This window comes from Rhinopithecus roxellana, chromosome 8 (genome assembly GCF_007565055.1).
Source record: "Rhinopithecus roxellana isolate Shanxi Qingling chromosome 8, ASM756505v1, whole genome shotgun sequence".
Lineage (NCBI taxonomy): Eukaryota > Metazoa > Chordata > Mammalia > Primates > Cercopithecidae > Rhinopithecus > Rhinopithecus roxellana.
Window position 1 is genome coordinate 66,138,819 of NC_044556.1, and position 24,989 is coordinate 66,163,807.

The 24,989-nt window shown below is 37.4% G+C and overlaps 1 protein-coding gene across 2 annotated transcripts in view; it reads left to right on the top strand.

Moving 5' to 3' along the window:
• ESRRG (estrogen related receptor gamma) overlaps nucleotides 1-24,989 on the top strand; it is a 226,144-nt gene that overhangs the window by 63,582 nt on the left and 137,573 nt on the right. For both annotated transcript variants that reach the window (XM_010366505.2, XM_010366471.2), the window contains one exon: nucleotides 8,742-8,858. In XM_010366505.2, the coding sequence (XP_010364807.1) occupies nucleotides 8,742-8,858 (117 nt within the window). The remainder of the gene's footprint in view (nucleotides 1-8,741; nucleotides 8,859-24,989) is intronic.

Consider the following 24,989-nt stretch of genomic DNA (forward strand, 5'->3'; position numbering starts at 1 on the left):
ACATTAAAATGGGGGAATGAATAACGGACTCACTAAAAATTAAGTTGACAAATGAGTGTTTCCAATGGGTCATTGACTTGATCTGACACTCTCTTGTACACAGAGGATTCTGAAGGGAATAAGATGCTGCCCTCAAAGAATATACAGTTGAGACAGAACGGGGGCGATTCCACAGACACATATAATAAAGTGTGTTGAGTGCTAAGAGAGGGACTCATCTGAAAGGTAAGTGTGGGATGAACCAGTTACACCCATAAGGACCCCTAACTCAGTCTTGGGAGCCCTGGAATCATCTCCCTGAAGAAATGATAGAAGCAGCACATAGAGAGGAGCAGCAGGAAAGGATGCTGCTTTCTAGGAACTTCCAGTAATGCCATGTGGGTTTCAGACAAGCGGGTGGGCTTGAGATGGGGTAGAAGGCAACCTGGAACTGTGGCAAGAGATAAGGCAGGAATAAGATTTTTGAAGAGCTTTGCAAATGCTTTGCCCTCTGTTCTAATCAGATCATACCCAGCGATAGGCACTGTGTATGCTCCAAGGTAGAGACAGGAAGTGTTCATGAGGAGATGTAGTTGATGCCTCAGAAACTCACTTCTCAGACATTTTGGTACTTGCAAGAACAACTGTCTTCCTTTCCTTCTCAATAACTGTAAAACATAGCTAAATGCTCTCCCTAGAAGTGTTGAAAGGACAAAATCTTCTTTCAGTGTCTCTGAGTGAGTGGCATATTCATTTTCACACCCTTGCATAAATCTGAGGAAGGTTATTTTATTTTATAATATTTGCAAACTGGAGATTAAAGCCTTAGGATTCAAGATAAATAACAATAAATGGGATCTTAAGACAGTTCTCTCCTTTTTCCTCAGAAAAGGGATCAAAACTGTATGTATATGATCTTAATACCTTCATTTCATGTAATTCTTACAAAGTTATAAAGCAGATATGATTATTCCTCTTTTTATGCTTTAGCAAACTGTGGGTAACAAAGGCAACTGGTACAAGTTCACACAGCCAATAAAATGGTAGAGCTGGAATTTGAACCTAGGTTTGCATCTTCCCTTCTCTTCTCTTCTCTTCTCTTCTCTTCTCTTCTCTTCTCTTCTCTTCTCGTCTCGTCTCGTCTCGTCTCGTCTCGTCTGGTCTCGTCTCTCCTCTCCTCTCCTCACCTCCCCTTCCCCCTGCTCTCTTCCCTCCCTCCCCTCCCCCTCTTCTCTTCTCTTCTCTTCTCTTCTCTTCTCTTCTCTTCTCTTCTCTTCTCTTCTCTTCTTTTCTTTTCCCTTCCCTTCCCTTCTTCTCTTTTCTTTTTTTTTTTTTTTTTCTTTTCTTTTCTCTTCTTGAGATGGAATCTTGCTCTGTCACCCAGGCTGGAGTGCACTGGCATGATTTCAGCTCACTCCAACCTCCACCTTCTGGGTTCAAGTGATTATCCTGCCCCAGCCTCCTGAGTAGCTGGAATTACAGGCGTGCACCACCATACTTGGCTTTTTTTTTTTTTTTTTCTTTTTCTGTATTTTTAGTAGAGATGGAGTTTCGCCATGTTGGCCAGGCTGGTTTTGAACTCCTGACCTCAGGTGATCCACCTGCCTTGGCCTTCCAAAGTGCTGGGATTACAGGAGTGAGCCACAGCTCCTGATCTTTCTTTCTTTTCTCCTCCCCTCCTGTCACACATTCCTCCTCAGACATTTTTCTTAACTATACGCAAAGTAACATACTAAAGATGGACATAGAATGGACATACAAAAATTTTGTCCTAAAAACCAAACACCACATGTTCTCACTCATAGGTGGGAATTGAATGATGAGAACACTTGGACACAGGAAGGAGAACATCACACACCGGGGCCTGTCATGGGGTAGGGAGAAGGGGAAGGGATAGCATTAGAAGATATACCTAATGTAAATGATGAGTTAATGGGTGCAGCACACCAACATGGCACATGTCTACATATGTAACAAACCTGCACATTGTGCACATGTACCCTACGACTTAAAGTGTAATAATAAAATTGTCCTAAAATGAACATGCACATTGTCTACTGTTTAGTTGATGGCTGTAGAATTAAAGTGATAAAAGAATGCCCATATTTACAAATTTAGGGGAACCTGAGGGAAGATGTAGTTTTTTTTTAAACTGGAAAAAAATCAAGGCTAAGTAATTTGTCCTCATATTTTAGCATTTTTAAATGCTAAGCATTTTTCATTCAATACAGTGGAGGAATAGAATCTTATCATTAGAAATTTTGCACAGGGAGTGGCCAGAACTGGCACAGACTGTAGCCTTGGTGACTCTCCCAAACACAGGACACTGTAGGATGAAACCAGAGTGTGTGATCTCTAGTCACTAGACATTGCCTGCTTGTGAATATTCTTCCAGTCTTTTTCCCTTAAGGGCAAAGCATCGTCCATTCCTATTTGGGAGTGAGGCTTGAGTTTCACCTTGAAAATGCAGCAATTTGTGCCGCTATGCTGTATGCCTCTTATATACTACATTTATGATTGTCAGAATTGAATCCTATAGAATGCTAAAGAACCAACTAGCAAAAGATCTTGTCTATACCCTCCTGTCCCCCACCTCATTTTTTATGGGGTAGAGAGACAGTTCAGAGGCAAAGAGCATGAGACTTGGGCACACTCCTCTGTATGAAATTGCTTTGATAAGAGTCAGCTCTAACTATTACCTGCTGTGATGCTCCTCTCCTCCCGCTTCAGTATGCCACAACCTCACCTGACAGGTGGTCTGGGGTCCCATTAGTAGGATGATACTACCCATTTCTTGTAGTATTTTTGGAAATTCTCTTTTAGAGCCTGAAACAGAGTCTCACAATAGCTTCAGTGATGGCAAATCATTGACCTTTAAGGGTAGACTTAAAATTTAGTAATGAACAAAAATCATCTGGCTTCATGTCAAAATGCAAAGGGCAATACGTTTGGGTGAAAATGAGATATAATATAGTGCCTCCCAATCCCTGTTTATACCTTGTAAAGTGGCTCTGGTGGCAGTTCTAAAGGAAGCACCAAAAAGCATTGATGGAATCCCTTGAGAACAGATGTAGTATTCCTACATAACTTATTTGAAGTCGAACTGTTGATGCATTCTTTGAAAAACATATAACTCCCTTAACTTACGTGTTCATTGATGTAATTATGGCTTTTAAAAAGTTATGTATATAGAATAAATTACTATTCCATATTATGAATCTCAGCTATAGATAGTATTTTTTTTTTCAGGTGGAAATGAGCACAGAATAGCTAGAAACAAAGCATTGAAAACAAGAAAGAAAGACAAAGAAAAAAAGGAAAGTTGGATCACTGTAAAAATGGAAAAACCTTTGCTACTATATAATAAAAACAGAGTTTTCTTTCTTTCTTTCTTGTTTATGTTTTAGGGCATTTAAAACAAAAATACTACAGATTATTGCCTGCAAGATTTCAGTGCTCTGTAATTGTGTACTGAGGCAAATTCCGTTATTTTTAAATCACTTAATGTTGAAAAACAATTGAATAAATCCCACTTGGAGTGCCCTGTGGGTCATTGCAAGCTATTTGGTTCTGTTAATAAAATTAAAACAATTGCGAGAAATATACAGATGCTCTCCAATCGGCTTTACAATTGTGATGTCTATGTATGAAAAAGAGGACATGTCTTAGGAACTACATAAATCCAAATGTATCATTACCATGTGGGAGTGATGTGATTCAGGAATAAAGATTTGACATATATTTTTATTTTGAGATGCCATGCTAATTTACATCATTCAGCCCTTTCACTGCCAAACTGTAAAAGTCCATTAAGTGACTGAAAGGAATATACAAATTATCCACTGGCACTCCAGGCTGGAGTTTTACATACACCCTGTTATTCTCTCCACCAGCTAGCTGCAAGATTCTATTAAGCAGTAAGTGAGAAAATTATATTGCCTGCAAACTAATTGTACAAAAGACTCTGAAATAAGTAATCAGAGCCCGGGACTTTCTGAAAAGCCGCCAGGAGATATTATAAATTGCTCTATCATTCTTGTCAGCCTGGTTTAAAAATCCAGAGCTTCCATGTTGATTTGGTTCCCTCTGCAGCAGAGCACACTTCCTTAGCTATTGACAAAACTGGGCAAATTCCAGTCGTGTCATCAGTAGCTGCCCAATTCAGTCCCTGGTGCCATCTAACAAATGTGTCCCAGAAGATAGCAAGCTATAATCCAAGAAACCCGTGTCCGAAATGAAAATCCTATGCTGTGAACAATAACTTCTGCATCCTCCTGAGTGAATATCCAGTGTTCATATTCCAGGTGCCCATAGTTGCTACTGGAAATATTTTTGTCTAGTTTCCACTTTTAGAGAATGGAAGGAAAACAAGTGCCCCGTAGAGATCATATGGTCTACTGGGAGTAATGTCTTTAAACCATTACCAAAATAGATGTAACATCGTTACCCAGGTGCTTGGGGCAGCACATTTTTAGGATAAAATCCTTTCTTTATTGAATAGAAAAAGCACCAGGGAAGGTTTTTCAAGGGCACAATTTCTGTAGACTCTAACATGGATCAAAGACTTTGTTGGGTGGGTGATCATAGCCAACAACAATGAACTGAGTAACTCAATGGGAGGGCTTGGAAATTAGAGAGGTTTTCCTCCAGCAAATAAGTTATTTACAATGATGTTGACTTGTTTTTCAAGATATAAACCAGAGTCACTTAGTGAAATCAAGGTTATCCATATGTGTCAAGGCAACTTTATTGAAAAAAATATTTGTGAAAGAGACCCAGCTAATCAGAAACAATTTCTATACACTTCGGCTGAAAATATATCATTTGTGAAGACACTAGGACCACTATGTTTTCCATCCATTCATGGTGAAATTTTTACACATATGTTGTATTTGCTGTCGCTCTGGGAAGAGTCCTTTACCTCCTTCACCCCAACGTAGTCATTTCTTTACTTTTCACGGTGTAGTTCAAGCATTTGCTCCTAGTGAAGAATTTGCTGATCTTCCCAAGCATAATCCCTGTGTTTGTGGGAATGTATGTACTTACCAGTATGCCAGTACTACGTCCTGAACCATGACACCACCCACAAAACTGCATTGTTTGTTTATACGTCTTGTCTCCTCTTGGTAGACTCCTTAATATCAGGAACCACCTCTCTCTCTATCCCAAACCAGCCGTAATACAAAACTCCTGGCTCATCGATTAGCACTGAGGATTCAACAAGGAATAACGCAGAGGTCCTACTTCAAGACTTCATTCTAACACACTAGGAAAACCTCCCCTGCTTTTACATTTCTCCTTATCATTGAAGAATTATAGAATGTAATGGATAAAAAGGAGAACAGAGTCCTTTAAATGTGATCTAAAACTCTCATATCGTTATTTGACAGATTCCCTTCTGCCTTTTGAAGAGATTTAAAATCTTTACATAATTATTCCTAGATGAGTCATTCATAGATTTAGCTACTATTATTGAATCAATCCTAAATATGTTCTCCAATGTAGCTCCAATTCTGAGAGCACTCATTTTGTCAATACCAATAAGAATTATATAGTAAGATAAAAATTATATAACTCATTTAGCACCATCTATGTGTATTATTTTATTTTTCTTTTATTTTTATCCTATTCATATCAGTATGGATTTTTATTTCCCATATAATATAATTTCCTTTATGATTCCCTCTTTTATTGACACTTCACTCCTCAGAAGCTTTTGTAATATTTTTGGCATAATTTTTCCCCTTTTGCTATACTTTTTTCCATTTTTTGTCAAAGCGACTCTTCACAATTTTGAAAAATTAACTAGACTTTTTTTTTTTTTTTTTTTGAGACAGAGTTTCGCTCTTGTTGCCCAGGCTGGAGTGCAATGGCTTACTGCAACCTCTGTCTCCTGGGTTCAAGCGATTCACCTGCCTCAGCCTCCCACGTAGCTGGGATTATAGGCATGCACCACCACACCTGTTCTCCCAAAGTGTTGGAATTACAGGCATGAGCCACTGCGCCCAGCTTGGATGGTTTTTATACTCCATAAAAAATGTCCATTGTCCTCTAGTGTCTTACCATACAATGGGTAATGTGTGTGTGAAAGGTATAATAAAATATGGTCTGTCTGGATATGATGAGAGTACCTGAAAAGATATGAAAACCAAGAAATCATATTCTGGGATAGTCAGAGAAGTTTTCATGAAAGATTGGAATGGAGTTGGACTTGAACAAGGAGCCTTGGAAATATTTTAACTAGAAAAAGTGGCAAAGATAGATAATTCTCAGAGGAAAGTTTGAAGGACACTTAGCAAAAAATGAATAAATCAAATTGGCTGCCTCAAAAAGTTCATGTCAGGTAACAATAGCAATATTGCTGGAAAAGTAAATGAAAGCCTGGGAGAAGACCCTGTTTGTAAGCCTTACAGTTTATATTTCATCCAGAAAGGCAAATAGTTCTATTCATTTTTTAAAATCAGCGTAATGACGTGATCAAAGCAGTATTGGGGAGAGGAAGATGACAGCGGTATGCTGCGTGGATTAGAGTGGGTCAGGACGGAGACAAAAAGCCCAGGGAGAGGATAACTGCCATAGTCCAGGTGTGAGCTCACACATGCCTGATGTGCATTCTTGTCAGAAGTTTGTTGATATGAAGGATGGGGATACAGTTTTCAAAGAGGAAGTGGAACAGGTTTGAAAAGAATGATGATTATGTTTGTGGCAGTGGATCATCCTGGTAGAAGTTTTTAGCACTGGGTTAAAGGTGGGTAGGACTAGCACTCATGCCTTGATAAGGGAAGTGATGAAAGTGTTACTTCATACTGACTTTTCAGGCAGAAAAAAGGAAAAGAATGCTGTTTGGCAAACTTTTTTTTTCTTCTTTCTTTCTGATCCTTTTAACCAGTCACTGTTCAGTCCTTCCTAAGACAGCAAAGACCTGTTTCTTTTTGAGTATAGGGGGAGCCGTACAGATTGGAAGGATCTAGTAGTCAAATACTAATTAACCCTTAGAAAATTACTAGCAAAACTCTTTTGATGCAAAATAAATATTCAGAAATGGTTAAAGACACTCTGCAGTGAAGAATGTTTCATCTAAAGTTCAGATTATAAATCCTTTTATTCTTAACTGTGACCCAGCCACTCTGGTTTCTTTGACTTATCCTTGGTTTTCTAAGAGTATAGCATCAGTAATATCTCCAAGGAAGGTGATGGTATATACTTCTATTGATGCAATTAATATTACTCTTATTATTTAACCTCCTGTTAAAAAGTAGTTGCTTTTATTATTATAAATGCCCTGAATTAGAATGCTAATTTAGGCAATTTTGATAGGCTATCTCAAATTATAATGTGTTTCTTTCAAGTCATGCATACTTAACCAGTTTTCAGTAGTTATAAGTGGTTAGGTATTACTTCCTGTTGAATTAGCAGTTGCTGAGTAGTTGAGTCTTTGTACTACCCTGCAATCCACTAATGTGATATTTAATGAGGAGACATCAGTCTGAAGAAAGGTAGTCAATATAAATCAGTGTTTACAAAGTGTGATTAACTCTGAAATATTTCATCAATGCTGTGGTCCCAGGCAGACTCTATGCTAATTACTAGAATCTGCGCATGTTTCAGGGGACTTGGATGGACCCTGAGTATTGCAAACATGGAGCAGCAAAATTGCAATTATGCTCGGACCGTCTCTGATGACAATTTATGCATTTGGTGTGATGACCTCCCCCTTCCCAAGAGGGCAATAAACAGAATGCATTTTCATTAAGATACTAATGCACTTAATCACAAGGGGAAAGGGTTAGGAAGTAACGAAAGACCTTCAAGCACTATGTGACAGAGCTGATGGGGGAGAAAAGCTTTATTTTAAAGGCAGCTTCTTTACAAAGCTGTAGGCAGCCCCAGAGCACATCCCACACACTGCCATTGTACTAATTGAAAAAAAAAATTTAGTTTGGATCTTCTTCTGATTTCTTAGTTACCATTTTAAATATGTAGGTACTACCATAAGTGATACAAAGTCTAATATTAAAAATAAATAATTTCATAGCAGTTTATTCTTTGGTCTAACATCAGGGAACTTCAGTGTTTGGAATTAATTATGCAAATTATGTAACACACATGATGATGATGATGATGATGATGATGATGATGATAATGATGATGACCATCATCTTCATTATCATCACCATCGTCAGTAAGCATTTACCAAGCACAGAATTGTGTTGTAAGGCTCTGGTAAGTGCTAAAGCAACAACTATGTAATTTCTGTCCCTACCCTCTAGGAGCTTACTATAACATCCCAGATTTGTTTACATACCATTTTCCACAGTGAAGTTTATATTGTTCAATGTCAGAAAGACAAGAAGACTGATGCACCAAAGTATTAGGAAACAGAATAAATCCAGGATTGGCAATCCAAGAATCTGGTTTTGATATTTGTGTTTTCATGAACATAATCTATTTTAAAATTTCTTTTGGATCACAAGATTCTGGAAGACTCTTCCTTTGCATGGGTGGACTCAGCATAATATTTTGAAGGCTAATTTTAAAGTTCGTCTTTTGAAGCATTTCGCCATGTGTGTTCTTCTTGCCCCATGTATCTTTTGTGATTATAGCAGAGCATCTAGCTTGGTATTTGTAACATTTCTGTTGAGTCTCATGTGACATTTTTTGGGGTGGGGGAGTAAGAATAATAGAGTTGACATTGCCTTTGGGATGCTAATGTTTTCTGGATCTTGCAAATCTGACAACTTTTCTTCAAACTTGTGTTGTAGGCAACATAGAATACAGCTGCCCTGCCACGAATGAATGTGAAATCACAAAGCGCAGACGTAAATCCTGCCAGGCTTGCCGCTTCATGAAGTGTTTAAAAGTGGGCATGCTGAAAGAAGGTAAGGCTCTTTGCTAGTGCCCCTGAGCTTTCGATTTTGGTGTGGGGATGGGAGGCAAAAAATTCCACCAATTTTAGAGAAACCAGAAAAAGATGAAGTAACAGTAAGTACCCTGACTCTGATGGCAGAATACTCCTTTATACCTGGACTTTCTGATAACTTATGGCTAACCACTTGACATTGACAGGAAGGGACAAGGTAGGAGAAGCTGATGTACAGCCAAACACACCAGGTATGCTTGACCGTAGTGCTTTTTTCTTCTTTACAGTTTGCAGAAAGCAAGGGATGAAGACAAACCAAGAGGCTACTACTGCCATTGAATTTTTGGTTTTCTTCTCATTACTGGGTTTGCAGAGAGTGGTTTTTTTTTGTTTGTTTTTTGTTTTTGTTTTTGTTTTTTAATTAATCTTGGGTTTAAAGCACTCTTTATTCTTTCCCAACCTTATCTTTTAGAGTTTATTTTCTATTACAAATGGCTTGAAATATGATATTAAAATTATTTTCTATTTGCTTTCAGTTGGGGATAACAACAACAAACATAAAATGGTAACAGTGACATGTATTCTGTGCTAAACAAATTGCTTAAGCTCACACAGTTTATAATTGGTGGAGCCAGGAACTGAGCCCATTGATTCTAGATGCCACTCAACTATTCCACACATGTCAAAGGTCCTGAAATATTTGTATATTTCAGCATTTCTAGTGAAACTGACATGTTAGCTTGGAGATGGATAAAATGTCTTCTTTACTTTGTGAGCCCTGTGATTCAGTTTTTGTTCTTTTACGCATTGCTGTACTTGTGTGTGTGTTTGTAAATGTGCATTTTTACATGCTGCATTTAGAACTTTCTGTTTCCTTTTCTTCAGAAAATTCACCAGGTTTGAAATGAGCACAGTTTTATAAAGTAACACAATGAAATGTTGGTAATTAATGTTTGACAGAAAATTAGATTCATTCAATATTTAAATGTATAACTTCTGTTGCATCATAGAACTATGCTTTGTTTCTGGGGCTTGTCCTATTATTATATTTTGTTCTTACTGGAGATCCCCTATTTTTTAACTTTTAAATCCAAATAGGCTCACATATTAATTCACCAACAGTGAATCAGAGTGTAAATGAGTGAGTGCCATCACGTGGTGTCATAATTTTTCCTGATTTGTTCTTCTTTCAAGATGTTTACTGTGAACAATATTACAGGAAGATGAGTGGATCAGATAATGTTTGGATATATGGAATTCACATAGTATTTCTCTGACTTTTACTTATCAAATAGGAACAAAGAAGACCCTCTTAAATTCTTCTAGTCTTCCACTTTGCTCTTCCCTTGAGAAAGAGCTATAAACAAAGAAGTGTATAATGTTATGATAAAGTTTTACAAAAAGATGACCAAGATACATTACTAAGTAAATAATATATAAGAACAAGTTTTTTAATAGTATGATTCATTATATATATGTGTGTGTGTATGTGTATGTATGGGAATGTGTGTGTGTGTGTGTGTGTGTGTGTGTGTATATATATATATATATAAATATATATATATATATATATGTATGTATGTAGAGAGAGAAAGGAGAATGACTGGCAGACATTGTACACACTGTGATGGATATCCACATGTGCATACATGGAGAAGTAGAAGGAAGGAAGGATATCTAAAGATTGCAAACAGTGTCACATTGGTGAATGAAAATGAGGATGGGGTTACTTTTTACAGTATAGCCTTTGATCCTTTTAGGATTTTTCAGAGTTAACATGTTTTACATTTGTAATCCATTTGCTGAATATGTACTAAGATCTTCCCATATTCCAGGCACTATTCCAGGCTCCAGTGATATGACAGTGAAAAAGACAGATTAGGTGGTTCTTGCTAGAGAAAACTTACGTGAAATTGCCAGAAGGACTATTTTGATAAAGGAAAACATATAATTAAAACAACCACCACCCAACCCACATGACAGAGTTTTTCTTTTAGTTAGGATGATGGTGGTAGCTTACGTTTGTGAAGTGGAGTCCTTTATCTTAGCCATTGCTTTAACCCCTATAGCAGAGTAACAAACAAAACATATTTCTGAGTTAGTGATCAGTGATTGACAGTCAATTTCTGACCTTAATTATATTTATGTTGCCACTTAGTTTTATTGTAGAGACTCAAACTAAACTTATGCTCAATCAAAAAGACTTAATTAAGAGTGATTTCAAATCCTTGAAAGTTGAGGAATGATTATTTTTCAAAAGCAAATCCATTTTTAAGAAGTTCTAAAGCTAATACAAGAATGAATGCTTTGTATTGATGTGGTATTGATCTAGATTTAGGTTTTATTTTGAAATACTGAATTACATGGAGACACTTCTCAAATTCTAGGAATATGTAATTTTTTATTAGCTTGATTTACTGCTATAATTTACACACCATTTGCTTTTCCAGGTTTAAAGAAGATATTTTTCCTTAAATATTTTTTCCATTGTGATTTCTAGCAGGAACAATCCTGAAGGATGGTAAGAGTGAATGAAGAGGTGTGAACTCTGTTTAATTAAACATTGTTGATGAAAGTGAATGGGACAGTGCTTATCTATAATTCACACCTCTTCAATTGCTGTTATCAAGCAAGTATCTGTTTTCTAGGGAATTGCTGCTGTTGCTGATATACTCAAATAATAATTTATTTTCCTTTACTTCTTAATGCCCACTTTGATGGCAAAATATCAGTTCTTTAACCACCTCCCCTCACCTCCCACAACCACCAAATCAAAAGGATGGGATGGTTATGAGTAAATATGGAATATTGCTTTTCTTCTGTACTTAAAAAATGCAGTGAAATATTGCATGGTACCCTGCATATAAATGCACAATTATGTTTGGCCATGTCCTTGGTTCAAGACTTGCTTTCTAAGCCTGGAGAGAATGATACTGTCTTAAATGTATCTTTATGGATGGAGAGGGATTTCAGCCCCATGCAGTATGTCAGAGATCATGATGTAGTAAATCTATTCAAATGTAAACCTGTTCAATTCAATTACCAGTCCATAATAAAATTTGCTGCTACAACCCCCGTGTTGACCACAGCAGTCCATACAGGCTGATGGCACAGCAGGTCTGGAAATTGACAGACAAAATCTATTTAAACAAAAAACAGCATTAGTTCTAGAATCTGAAATGAAATCAGATTTCAACAGCTTTGATGGGAACTTTCTCTCCTTTAACAGGTATTTTTATTCAACTAGCCAAATCCATTGTAGATAAAGTGTGGCCTGAAGGAAATGAGGTTTTCATTAAAAGGGTAGTTTATAGAAAAATGAGAATTATACTGTTTTTAAAATAATAATCCTTAGCTCTACTGACTGGCATTTCTATTAATTATGGCATCTCACTTTGAGAAGATATCTGAGCGTTGGTGGGAGTGTGAAGGAGAAAGTGATAGCTTAGTAGGTAAACAACTCCAGTTTCATCACATTTTACGTAATTAAAATTCTTATAAGATATGCTTTCTCATTACCAAGCAATGGAATTATACTTGAATACACTACATTTGATTTTAATGTTAGAATTTTTCAAAAAAATTGTACCAGTTGAAGAAAAGGAAAACGTGTTGTCTTAGAGAAAGCAACAAAATGCTGCAATACAACAAAACTTTGAGAAGTACAGTAAAACAAATGATAATTTGTTGAAATCCAAGTGGTGGCACCATTCAGCATCCTGAAAAATCCTCTTTGTCTTTCTCTCCCCTCTACTTAGCTGGTAAGTGTCACAAATGATGGGCCAGCATTATTTTTTTCTATCATTATACCATACTGTATGTCAGAGAAAGCCCATCTATTACATGATATCTGGTCTCAACATTCCCTTTTCATTTTTTTCAGGTATTGCTTATTTGAAGGAAAATAGCAAGAACTAATCAAGGTGCACCTATAAATCTGGTCAAGATTTATTTTTATTTTGATCTCTCTCCTTGGTTATTTAAAGGCTATTGCAGGACATACTAGCTCAGTTTGCTTTCTGTCAGTAGCAAACAGAGACATTTTATGAAAGCAATAATCATTTTATTTAGGTATGGAATTCACTGATCAAAGGATTAAAGGCTGTTTTGATGTTTATTGGCATGATGGCTTTCACCCTGGCAGCTCAAATATTTTTCTTTTACTCTTGCAGGTGAGCAAAAATCTCACATTCACTCACATTATATTCTTTAGCCAGGCCAGCCTGCATGCCAAAGTGTAGATGAAATGAGGCAACTTAGAGGACCAGTGTTGTTATTTCATGCCAGAAAAGTGTGCTTTTTCTTTTGCCTTAAAAAAATATTACTTAACTTTTCTAATCTCCTATTTTGTCATCTGTAAAATGATGGCACCACTAATAGTATTTGCAAACAAAGTGTTGTAAATATCCAATGAGATATTGCAGGTTGAGAGCTTAGCATACCATGTGGCCTAGTGTAAGGACCAACATTAGCTACTGTGGCCAGAGAGAGTAAGGGTCAAGATTCAGGGCCAGGTGGCTCGTAGATTGAAGTCCTGGTTCTACCACCTCTGAGACTTGGAGCAAGTTAAAGAACTTCTCTAAGACTCACTCACTTTAGCCTATTTATTTATAGCTATGAGACTGAAAGTGGAACTTACTTTGTGAGGTTTTTGTGAAGACCAAGAGATTTAATGTAGATACAGGGTCTAGTACATGCTTAGCAGGTGACGCTATGAGCCTGACTTGCTAGACCAACCCAAGGTCATGTAATTTGTTATCCGTTGGCAATGTCAATGGCCTTAGGGGTGCTTTCCAAACTTTTTATAGAAGCACATCAATAAATGAAAATTTGCTCAGAAATTTCGTGAGGAAATTTAGTCTTTAATATCTGACCTTAGGTCAAATGAAGAGAGACAACAGTGTAAAAAGGAAAAAAAGGGGCTTTAACCCAAGCAGAGGTTTTCACTAACAACGTTCGAGGTGAAGAAAGCTTTAAAATTACTGGTTTAGCTTCAGAAAGGAGAACTTACTCCTTTGTCTTGAAAGGAAAAAGAAGAGGAGGAAGAAGAGAAAGCAGAGGAGGAGGAGAAAGCTAATGTTCCACCAAAGAAAATGGACAAGTGGCACACATTTTAAAATGAACAAGGAGAATTGTAAGAATCCTGTTAACTTCATAAGTAAATTTTTGTGGGCATTTTTTTTTTTTTTTTTTTTTTGAGAAGGGGTCTGGCTCTGTCCCCTAGGCTGGAGTGCAGTGGCATGATCTTGGCTCACTGTAGCCTTGACCTCCTGGACTTAAGTGATCCTCTTGTCTCAGCTTCCTGAGTAGCTGGGACTACAGGCGCATGCCAACACCATGCTACTTTTATTTTATTTTTTTCTGTAGAAATGGCATCTCACTAGGTTGCTCAGGCTGTTCTCAAACACCTGGCCTCAAGTGATCCTCCAGTTTTGGCCTCCTGAAGGACTAGGATTACAGGCATAAGCCACTGCGCCTGGGCCTATCCTTTAGCTTTTAATTCTGATTTCTCAACTACCTAATACTGTGATGTAATTTGGAGCAAGTCCATTCATTTCTAAGAGTCTCCATTCCTGTATCTTCAGGGGAACAGTTAGACTATATTCTTTCTTACCTCTTCTAATCTGAAATTATATATATAGTATTAAAAATGATATAATGCCTAAAAAAAACATTATTCCAATATATGACACCAAGAGACTTATAATTACAATGATGATGATGATGATGACTATATCAATGAAGTTGGAACTACCATAGGAGCTCTGATTTGATAGATATGTATAATGAGATGTGCTATTTGTGAATTTTGTCTTAACTGAAAATTTTTCTGATGCTTTTCGTCTTCCTAGAGGAGCAAGAAATATGTTATTTTTTTCAAAGGTAACAGACATGAGAGTTGAAGGCACAGTAGAGCAATTAATAGGTATTTAAATAAGTAGGAACTGAAGTACTGATAGTGTATTTTTGCCTGTGTTTGAAAAACTTTCGCTCTTTATTTCCTCACATTTCCTCCCAGCTCTTGTCAATATATTGAAGTGCAGTCAGTATGGTTTTATTTCTGTGGGCATCTGAAATCTCAACACAGATTGCTGTGATTGCTACCAGTCAGATTTTATTTGAAGTTTTATTGTTACTTTTTAAATAAAAATATTGACTGCAGTAGGAAAGGAGAAGAGCAGGCTTATATAATTATAAATGGCTTCTAAATATTTCCCGTGGAGGAAATGATAAGTTATTAAAACAAGCAAAACAAATCGGATAGTTATGTGTTTTATTGATACCCATTTTTGATTTTCATACTTGATTTGATCTCTTTAAAGTATCTTTCAGCCAGGCACAGTGGCTCATGCCAGTAATCCCAGCACTTTGGGAGGCTGAGGTGGGACACTTACTTGAGCACAGGAGTTTGAGACCAGCCTGGGCCACGTGATGAAACCCTTGTTTCTACAAAAAATAAAAATAAAAATAAAATAAAAAGCAGAAAGTTAGCAAGGTGTCGTGGTGCACACCTGTAGTCTCAGCTCCTCCAGAGGCTGAGGTGGGAGGATGGCTTGAGCCTGGGAAGAGGAAGTTGCAATGAGTGAAGATCGCACCACTGCACTCCAGCCTGGGAGAAAGACTGAGATTCTGTCTCAAAAAAAAAAAAAAGAAAAAAAAGGAAAGAAAGAAAGAAAGACAAAAACATAAAGTATCTTTTAATTACAGAGGTGCTCAGTGTTATGTATGCATATTTTCCCCGCTTTGTGAAAGTCTAGAAAATACACACAGTATGAAGATTCCAGATAGGCAGTGTAAACAATATAGTAGAGTTGTGAGTGCCAATGTTTCAGATGAAGTAAAAGCAGAGGTTGAGAATTGGCATTTGGAATAAGTCATCATTTGTGGTGAGACAATACATGGCATTAAGATTTAATTATCATGTTATGACCCTACCCAGTATAGGAAAGTGGGACCCTGGGTATCAGATTCTCATTAGTCAGATAAGGAATCTAAGGTCAAAGAGTTTTAGTGACTTGCCCACAGTCCCACTGCAGATAAAGTGGGAATGGGATTAAAAGCCATGTGTGTCATATGCCCAGGACCATCCTGTATCTATGCCAAGCTGTGTTGCAGCCTTGGCCCAGTAAGGGGTCTTTTCTGCTCCTTACTTGGGTTGATTGCCTGCATCTGTTGTTAGACCAAGAGTGACCTGAATACTTATTTGGCAGTTGGAGGAAATGGGAAAACGTCCTGGAGATCCCAATAAGCAACAGAGTTTATTAGTCTAACGAGGGGTTTTGAGCTTAAGGTATATAAATAAGTGACATTCTTTAGGAGGTGACTTTTCCTTAGGATTCTGTTCTGAGGAAACCAGGCTTCTCACCTAAAGTTTGATGGGACCGCTGAAGTCAGAGATAATGATGGGGATTGGTCTGGGAAAATGTCTTTATGAAATAACTGAGCAGGCTAGAGTATTGGACTGATCGTGAGTTAGAGAAGGCAATGTACATCAGGAGTGGTGAAGATCAAATAGTAAGGTTGAGGACACTGTATGTCAAAAGGGTCATGTCATTTTTGCCCAGCTTCTTGACAAATTATTTTAAATCCATCAAGAATTGCCAGTCTCTATGAAATAAACGATCTTCATCTTTTGCTCTGACTCATAGATTAATAGCGCTGACCTAATGTTTAGGAAATCCTTGGGTGGAAGAAATGGTAGGAGTATGGAGATCTTCTTTTACATTAGGGAATTAGTTGTCCAGATGCTCTATTTCTTCTGAGTGATCCCAACACAGTCCGTGTGGTATATTTTCTGTTTCCACCTTTTTAGAGAAGTCAATTTGTGCATGTCCACGCATACACACATATATGAGAGAGCACAAATTATACATTTATTCATTTAACTGCCATTACATCTCTCTAATCAGTTGGCCTGAGTCCCCAGGATATAAAGAAAAATTATCCCAGAGCTGTTTTGTTGCAACCACAGCTTGAGCCTTGATTTATATATGGCGGTGGGAACTTTGAGAGTCTTCTGAGTTTACCCTATCAGCAGGAGTAGCAAAGAGCAACTTACTTGTCTAATTACCCTTCTGTTTCATATTTTCCATTTTAATAAAATGTTCATTTAAAGAGCGTAGTGTTTTCCAGGTAGGTTCTCTTTAAAAAACATAAAGCTACTCAGGTCATTTAGTTACAAGTGGATTTGTTTTTGCTTAAAGAGCCTACTTAGTATAATTTATCCTAACAAAACATCTTTTGTGAAAACCTCGGAAGAAGACATTGCCAAGGTGATTTTTTTTTTTCCTCAAGTCTAGTATCATTATACTGCCAAATCGAAAACAGAAATTATTGGTAGGGAAATTTGGGCTCCTACTGCCTTCAAAAAGCAGAACAAAGAAAAGGAGAAAGCTTTAATGGTATTCAAGGAAAATATTTCTGTGTTAGATGACAGTTAATAGAACTGCATTGACCTCACAGGTATTTCTTGCACTCTCTATTGTAATATTATCCTAAGAAACTCCCTCATTAATGCAGAGTATTAAACAAAACTCCCAAGTTATAATATAAGCAATAGCGAAGAGCACCTTCTTTGTGAGTTTCATCTTGACATTAAGCCATTTGGGAATGTACTTAAGGTACCACAACAAGTTATTTTATGTACGGATACTGTATTACTAGATGGTGATTTTTTTCATGTTTTGTTGGTATGAAACTTAGTCAGTCTCAAAATGAATACTAAAGATTTTGAAGGTAAGACTACTAGCACAGATTTTTGAGAGTTCAATTTACATTAGGCTGTGTGCTATGTGCTTTTGTTGGGGTTTGTTAATCTTTTACAATGACCTCAGTGGTAGCTATTTCCCCATTTCACAGAGGAAAGGGAAGCTTTGAGAGATTGTGTTACCTTCCAATGTTCTCATAGGGTATGAAGGAGTCTAGGTTCTGTAGCAGGTATTTTGATTCTACTGCCTCTGCTGTACATTTATTTAATGTAGTTATTCTTTTGGAACTTCAGGAATACTCATGTATGTATTTGGCTTGGGATTCTTCAGAGGCTATGGGTATTATGAGGTACTGAACTCTTAAAAGATGACTTAAGTAACCCATCCCCCATTTTTGGAACTAGGGTTCACTTCAGTGCTTTGAGTTCTTCACTTAATGTCCAGAAATAAAATGAACTGTGTTGGAGGGCAATAAGTTTCCCAGCACTGTGAGAGATGTTGTTAGGGAACAAGTTCAAGTATCACGTGAGGATTAGACCAGACTATCTTTTACAGTGATTTCCCACTCTGGGAGTCCTGACATCCCAACATAAACTTTGGAATAACTTAACAGTTACAAACTACATAAATAAACATCAGTAATACTGAAGCTGTTCATTTCCTGGGAACTCTATTTACTGGTCTGTGTTTTTGTCAGTGCATGACATCTTATTTAAATCCAAATTGGAACATAGAGAAAAATTTTGCCTTGTGGCATAGCTTTAGTCCTTGGCTGAGTTTTTAGAAAATGAACTCCAGAACCACATTTCTTATAAGTCATGCTTTTGTAGAAAGGAATGAATCTGATCCACTGACTTTGTGCACCATCTGCCTCAGTTGTTTTGAGGATAAGGCCATAGTGTACCACTGGAGTATTATCATCTCATCTATTATATAAAAGGGGAAGATTGAAGTTCTAATGTTTTCACGATTTGTCCATGATTCTGCATGTAATCCGTGTGGCTCTTAGAAGACTATCACATACTCCCTGCATACCTGCTTCTCCAAAACTTTTATATTTATGTATATATTTTAAAATCACAATTACATTAGAAGTGAAGTAGATAGAATCTTTGATGTGAACTAACCAGTTGCAGCACTACAAATTATTTCAGCTGAATAAATCTGTTCTCCCTGCATTTGTTTTAGAGAGGGCAGAGAGAAAGACTGAAATCCTAAGAAACAGTTCCTTTAGCTTTCTTCGATACTATTAAAAGTTAATCATTTATTTGATTGTCCCCATTTGTCATTTCCATTTGTGAACTTGAAATAAGAAGCCAGCATTTATCTAATATGTTACATATTTTTATTCTTTTGGATTATAAAAAAAATCCCCAATGGATTTAGCCCCAAGCAGGGGAAACCTGCTTGAACATTTGCTGAGGCACTGGAAGGCCAGCCTGGTAAGTGGTGAGGGGTGGCCAGAACCACATAGGACTCTGTTTAATGTGGAATTTTTTTCCCACTAGCCTCCAAACAACAGATTTTGTTCCTTGTTACCAATGCATATGTATATCAACGTGACATCGATGATGATGACATTGTGCTTGAATGTAACTAAAGGAATTCAGGTATACATTTGAATAAGACTCATTTAATGAAGTATTTCATGGTTTTATTTCATTTGGGCCCCATTCCTAAATTCTTAGTGACCTTTCTGGTGAAGGCTACGCAGAGTCTACTCCACCTATTACCATATCAATTATTAGGCATGATTTTGTTCATCTCTAAGTCCCCCTCATCTGACACTGAGCGCTGGTCATTTTTTGAGAGATTGTTCTATAGTTCATCCTTTCTCGCCTTCTCTTTCTCTCTCTCTCTCTCTCTCTCTCTCTCTCTCTCTCTCTCTCTCTCTCTCTCTCACTTAGTAGGTTGAGGAGCCACCAACCAGCTTCCCTAAGGCAAGCTGTCTGCAAAGGAACAAGCCAGCTGGCTTGGCCAAGGTTGATCAATGATGGGAAGCAGGCTAGGTTCCAGGTTCACAAAAGCCACTCAGTGGAGAGTAGGTCAGCGGCTTCCCCAAAGCCAATTAGCTGGCAGAAGTCTGAGGTGCCTAGTGCTAGCCAAATTCCCTGAGCCTGATGGTACTAGTGGGGAGTCCATCCTTGGGCTTGCTGGCAAACCAGACTTAAGTGAATGGCAGATTGTGTTTTTGAGAGCCAGTGTGGCTTTGTGGCTACCAGAACAAATATCAGGACCTGCCACTCCACTCAGTCTTACCCAAGTAGATTGCACAGCCCAAGCACAATCGTAACTGACCCTCAGGTGTGATGGATTTCAGCTGATTATCCACAATGTAAATTTGTTTTTACCTTACTTTGCCTTCAATGCTTTTTCAAGTTGACATGAATATGAATCATTCCATTAGAGTGATATGGAAATGGTTGTGGGAGCAGGAAGCATTACAGAGCCCTTTGACAGGAATGTCAGGATTTCTACTATTTTAAAAGCCCCAATTGTAAGATACTCTTCTTTTATAGATGACTGTCTGAGATGAAATGGGACCTATGGCAAAACCCAAAGGGAGGGTATCTGAGCAATTGCCCTTTGGTTAACCTATTTCTCTAAAGATTGTGTGTATATAGGATCAAAATTCCTTTCCTATTTTTCTCAAGAATTACATTTTCATCTATTAAATCTTTTCTACATAGGCTGTATAATCATAATTTTATTATGTCTGCACTATTTTGCTAGCATTTGTACTCATCTTGGAGATGTGGGAAATTTAAGGAATAGAGTGTGTAAAAATGAGGTAATTTACATTACTTGGTTTAACTTAATATGTATTTCTACTTAGATCTTGTTTCTGTGCCAATTTCCGGTTTTGTGTCTCAGTTCAAGCCAGCATGTTGCCCCCATAGGAGGTCAAGTCCATTTTGCCTGGCCTCCCTCTCAGTTCTCAACTATAATAAGTGTTTTCCTTGGGGCCACCTGAGCCCTTATTTAGTGGCTTCTCCCTGCATTGTCCAATTAATATCCCCCAACCACGCTTCTTCACACAGAAGTTTTGGAGCAAATGCAACTTTCTCTCCCTTCACCCTCTCCACCCCATTAAGTTTGTTCTTTTTGTGGGGGTGGGAGGGTTGTTGTTGTTGTTCTAATAGTTTCCTCTAAAAGCCAAATTTCTTCACAACTCTACTGAATTACCATTTGGTGATTTCCAAACTTGTGACTTCTATAATGGTCCCCTCCCTACTCCTGCCTCCCATTAATTCACCTCTCTGCTCTCTTAGACATTTGTCTCCCAGCCTATTTGGTTCTTCAGTATCAACATTATCATGATCATTAGTATATTTGAAGCCAATTGAATGGCAATTACTCTGAACTTAGCCAGTCTTAAGTTATCATCAATTCATACATAATTTGGAAGTATTTGGAAGGAATGTGGATTCATGCCTTGTGGTTTGAACTGTGTAAATATTTCTATCTGCTATGGCAGAAGTACATCCTGTTCTTTACAACATCTAGAGTTGGGATGAGGTTATTTTGCCCAGGAGTTGTTTTCTGTCTATCAGTCCAAATAATACGCATTGTAAGTCTATCTCCAAACTTTTATTCATCCATCCTTGACTCATCCATTCAACAAGTGTATTTTGAGAGCTGGCTGCATACCATTCACTGTGTGAACATGGACAAAAAGAGTTTCTATCCTTATGGAGTTTATGATCCTTCGTAAGCCTAAAGACTTAAAATAACAGAGACATTACCCTTTTCAGAATTTCACCAGCATTTATATTCAGTTTCATACTGTTTAGCATTTAATTTCATGTTTTCCACAGAAGGAAATAGAACATAAAGATAAAGAGCATGGACTGTGGGTCAAATGGAGTCTGTGACTATTGATTGAGCCCTTGAAATGTGTCTAATGCAACTGAAGAAGTCAGGCTTTAATTTTATTTAATTTATATTAAATTAAATTAAATAGCCCCCACATGACTGATGGCTACCGTATTGGATAGCACAAAGATAGACTCAGGGTTCACTGTAAAATTTACCACTTACTAACTGTGCCATCTCAGACAAGTTACTTTGCCTTTTTAAGCCTTCCCTATGTAATGGAGATTGTAATTATACAAACATCAGAGGATAGCTTTCAGGGTTAAATGAGATAATATATGTAATATTCTTGGTGCAGCATCTGGTAAACAACAGCATTAGGAAAATAATAGGCGTTATTAATTTTTAGTATTCCATTCTTCACTTTGGATGTCTCATGGAGCAAAGCATAAACAACTTGAGAACAGGAACTGTTTGTATTTTAGTCTTTCATGGCACCTAGTACAATAATGATCACATAGTAGGTGCTCAATAAAATATGACTTTTTTTTTTTTTCTTTTTAAAGCATACTTCAGCATACTTTTCAATTGCATTTTTACAATTTGGGTGCAGGAATAATTTTTCATAAATAATGATTTTTAGAAATTTTTCATATATGCATTATGAATAAATTTTCTTTTATATTCATATGACCATGACAGAATTATATTTTAGAAGTCCTGTTTTATCAAAAGTATATTGACTACACTGATAATATAGCAATTGGTATCCAAAAAAAGGAGAAAGAAAAAAAACATGAGGAATAATGTTGGTTTTAGTCTGTCTTCTCCATAGACATGTGATAAGTTAGTGAATATAAATGAGATAACAACTAAGACTTATTCTAAATAACTTGTATAAATAACTTGCCCAAGATCAGACATCTATTAAATGGTAAAGCCAGGATTCAATCTGAAATTCTCTGACTCTGAAGCTCATATGCTGTACTGATATTTATAATGAAGTCTTTTGGTTCTTCTCTTAATTAATCTTACCAGAGTGTCAAAAGGTGAAATATCCTTTAAGTCACGTGGAAGCTGCTATTACTTCCTTTTGTGAGCAAGGAGACCTTTATTTTAGGGAATAGTCTTGGTTCTGGAGCTGTTACAAATTCCAGAATCATTTAGAATGTAGGCATTCTAAAACAGGAGGGCTGTGCAATAACAAGAACATCTGATTTTTGTAAATATTGCTCTTTGCAGGACTAGAATGTGATTGCTGAATTGTCTGTATAGAGTATTTCTGCTTTATCATAGAGGTGGTTTGAATAATGTTTCAGCTATGTATATTTCTGAACGGCACCCCTTCCGTGTAGACTATCATAGCCTATTGTTTAGCGGAAGAGGTTTTGCCATTGCCCAGCGTCTGTCCCCGAGAGGCTGTCCAGGTTGTTGTCTGATTATTTCATTTTCCATTTGTAGCGTCACTTTCATGCTCTGTAGACAACTGGCCCAAATTTGTGGTCCGTGAACAAATGTACTTCTCAACGATTCTGTATATATCTGCAGGTCTCCCCAGTAGTCATTAATTAGGATCTTGAGGGGATAGTGTAGAAAAATAAAGCTTCACCACTAATGGTGACAAAGTAAAAGGAACAGAAATTCAATTCAAACCGTGGGTGCCTAAGAAATGTTAGAGAATCTCCCGGTTATCTCACAAATCTTTAACTATTTGGTTATGTGCTCCAGCAGAGAAAATCTATCAAAAGTTTTGTTAAGATAGGAAAGAACAAAATGCCCCAGCTTTTACAAGTAATGCTATTTCTATTTTAATGCCACTCAGGAACTGGCCTCTTTGAAAGTTCCCAAGCTTGTAAAGCTAGGAATTCTTCCCTTCCTCACCTGTCTTACTTAACTTGCAGTTCCAGAATCTAACTTGCAGCCTCAGTTAATGCATTGATTTTAACTGGAAACCCAAAAGGAGACAGTGCTGTAGTCAGCTGAACTCTTAAACAGTCCTGGGAGACCGGAGTGATTTGCACATCGGAAAATAGTTAATGGACCAGAGAAGCAGAGTTTAGTTGCAGGGCCTTTGCTACTGTCTCTTTTCGATCACAATGGGAGAGATCACTGATAAAAAGTCTCTAACATGAAGGGCTAAGGCATACCTTATTCTTTTTCTTTATTTTGGCTTTTATATTTTTCTTCAGGGCTGTGTATTTTAAAGAAGCTCAAGGCTGAGAAAAATGGAGGAAAAAATTATGGTCATTAATTTCTTCTCCCATTGCAAAATTTCAGTAAGTAGTATAATATTTTACAAAGTTACAGGTTAAACATAGTTGAAAAATGAAGAGAATACATTTGGAATTGTATTGTAAACACATTATTCCACATAGCATACTAATAACATCATAGAATTTGCTAATAGACAGGCCAGGGTTGCTATTAAGTCACCGATTCCTGGCAAGATTCTCAATGTCTCTAGCCTCAGTTTCTTAGTCTGTAAAATAGTGATAATAATAATGGCCTATCCTACAGAGTTTGCTCTGAGGATTAAATAAGATAATGTATCCAAAATACTTAGTATAGTGCCTGACAAATATTAAGTCCTCTGTAAATATTCATTGTTATTAACATCACTATTATTTTGTTGCTCAAATGTTTAGGACCTTGCATAACTACACCAAAGATGAATCAGTTCTGCTTGGTCTCAAATGTCATCTTGCTGGAATTGTTTTCCCTCCAAAATGACCAAGTGCTATGTTCACAGCAGGCTTAGGTTGTCTTCACATTGCTCGCTGTCCGTGACTCGCTGGGATCAGAGGTCCCCGATAATGCTCTGTGTGACTCTGGCCCAAGACCCTTTCCTGTGTGCAGGAGAGCTGAAGGTGACAGGCAGGGTCAGCAAAACCTGCCAGAATTACAGAGACCCCTCAGTGGATTGTGGGGAGACAGCAAGAAAGTCTGTCATGGACTAGAAACAAATGACCTTGAATCCATGGAATCACTTCTCATCCGGACATTGCTAACTTTTTCTCAGGTGTAATTTATGAAGGCATCTACAGTTACTTTTGCACATGCTAATCTGTTCATTCAGTTCTAGCATTTCAGGATAAAAAAGACATATTATAGGTGAAGAAAGTTCTTCTACCACCACCTAGAATATTTAACAACCATATTCTCCCTTGAAAACCATTTGCTATTGTTGTTGTTTTTAAGTCTCTAAACAACTTGGGTTCAAAGCTGCAGGAAGCTTAGAACCTGTGAGCTCTTTACTTGCCTGCTCAAGTTCTGCCTGAAAGACATTATTCTAGCCAGAGAAGCAGCAAGTACAAATTGTTCATGCATAGCTATTGTTTCCCTCTCTTCTCTTCTCTGCTCTTTCTCCTTCCTCTGCTACCTTTCCACCCTTGTATTGACCCCTGAATATCAAATTAATGGCAGCATATCAGGATTCTGTGTGGCACTTATATCCTTTGATTCTGGTTTTATGCCTGCACTACAGTTCTCATGGCAATGGTTTCATGGTTTCAGTCTCAAAGTATGGGGTTTGGAAGGAGGATTGGTGGAGAGAGAGAGCAGAGAGAGAGCAAAGAAAAAAGGAGGGAGGAGAGAGAAAAAGGAGGGGAAACAAAGAAAGAAAAAAA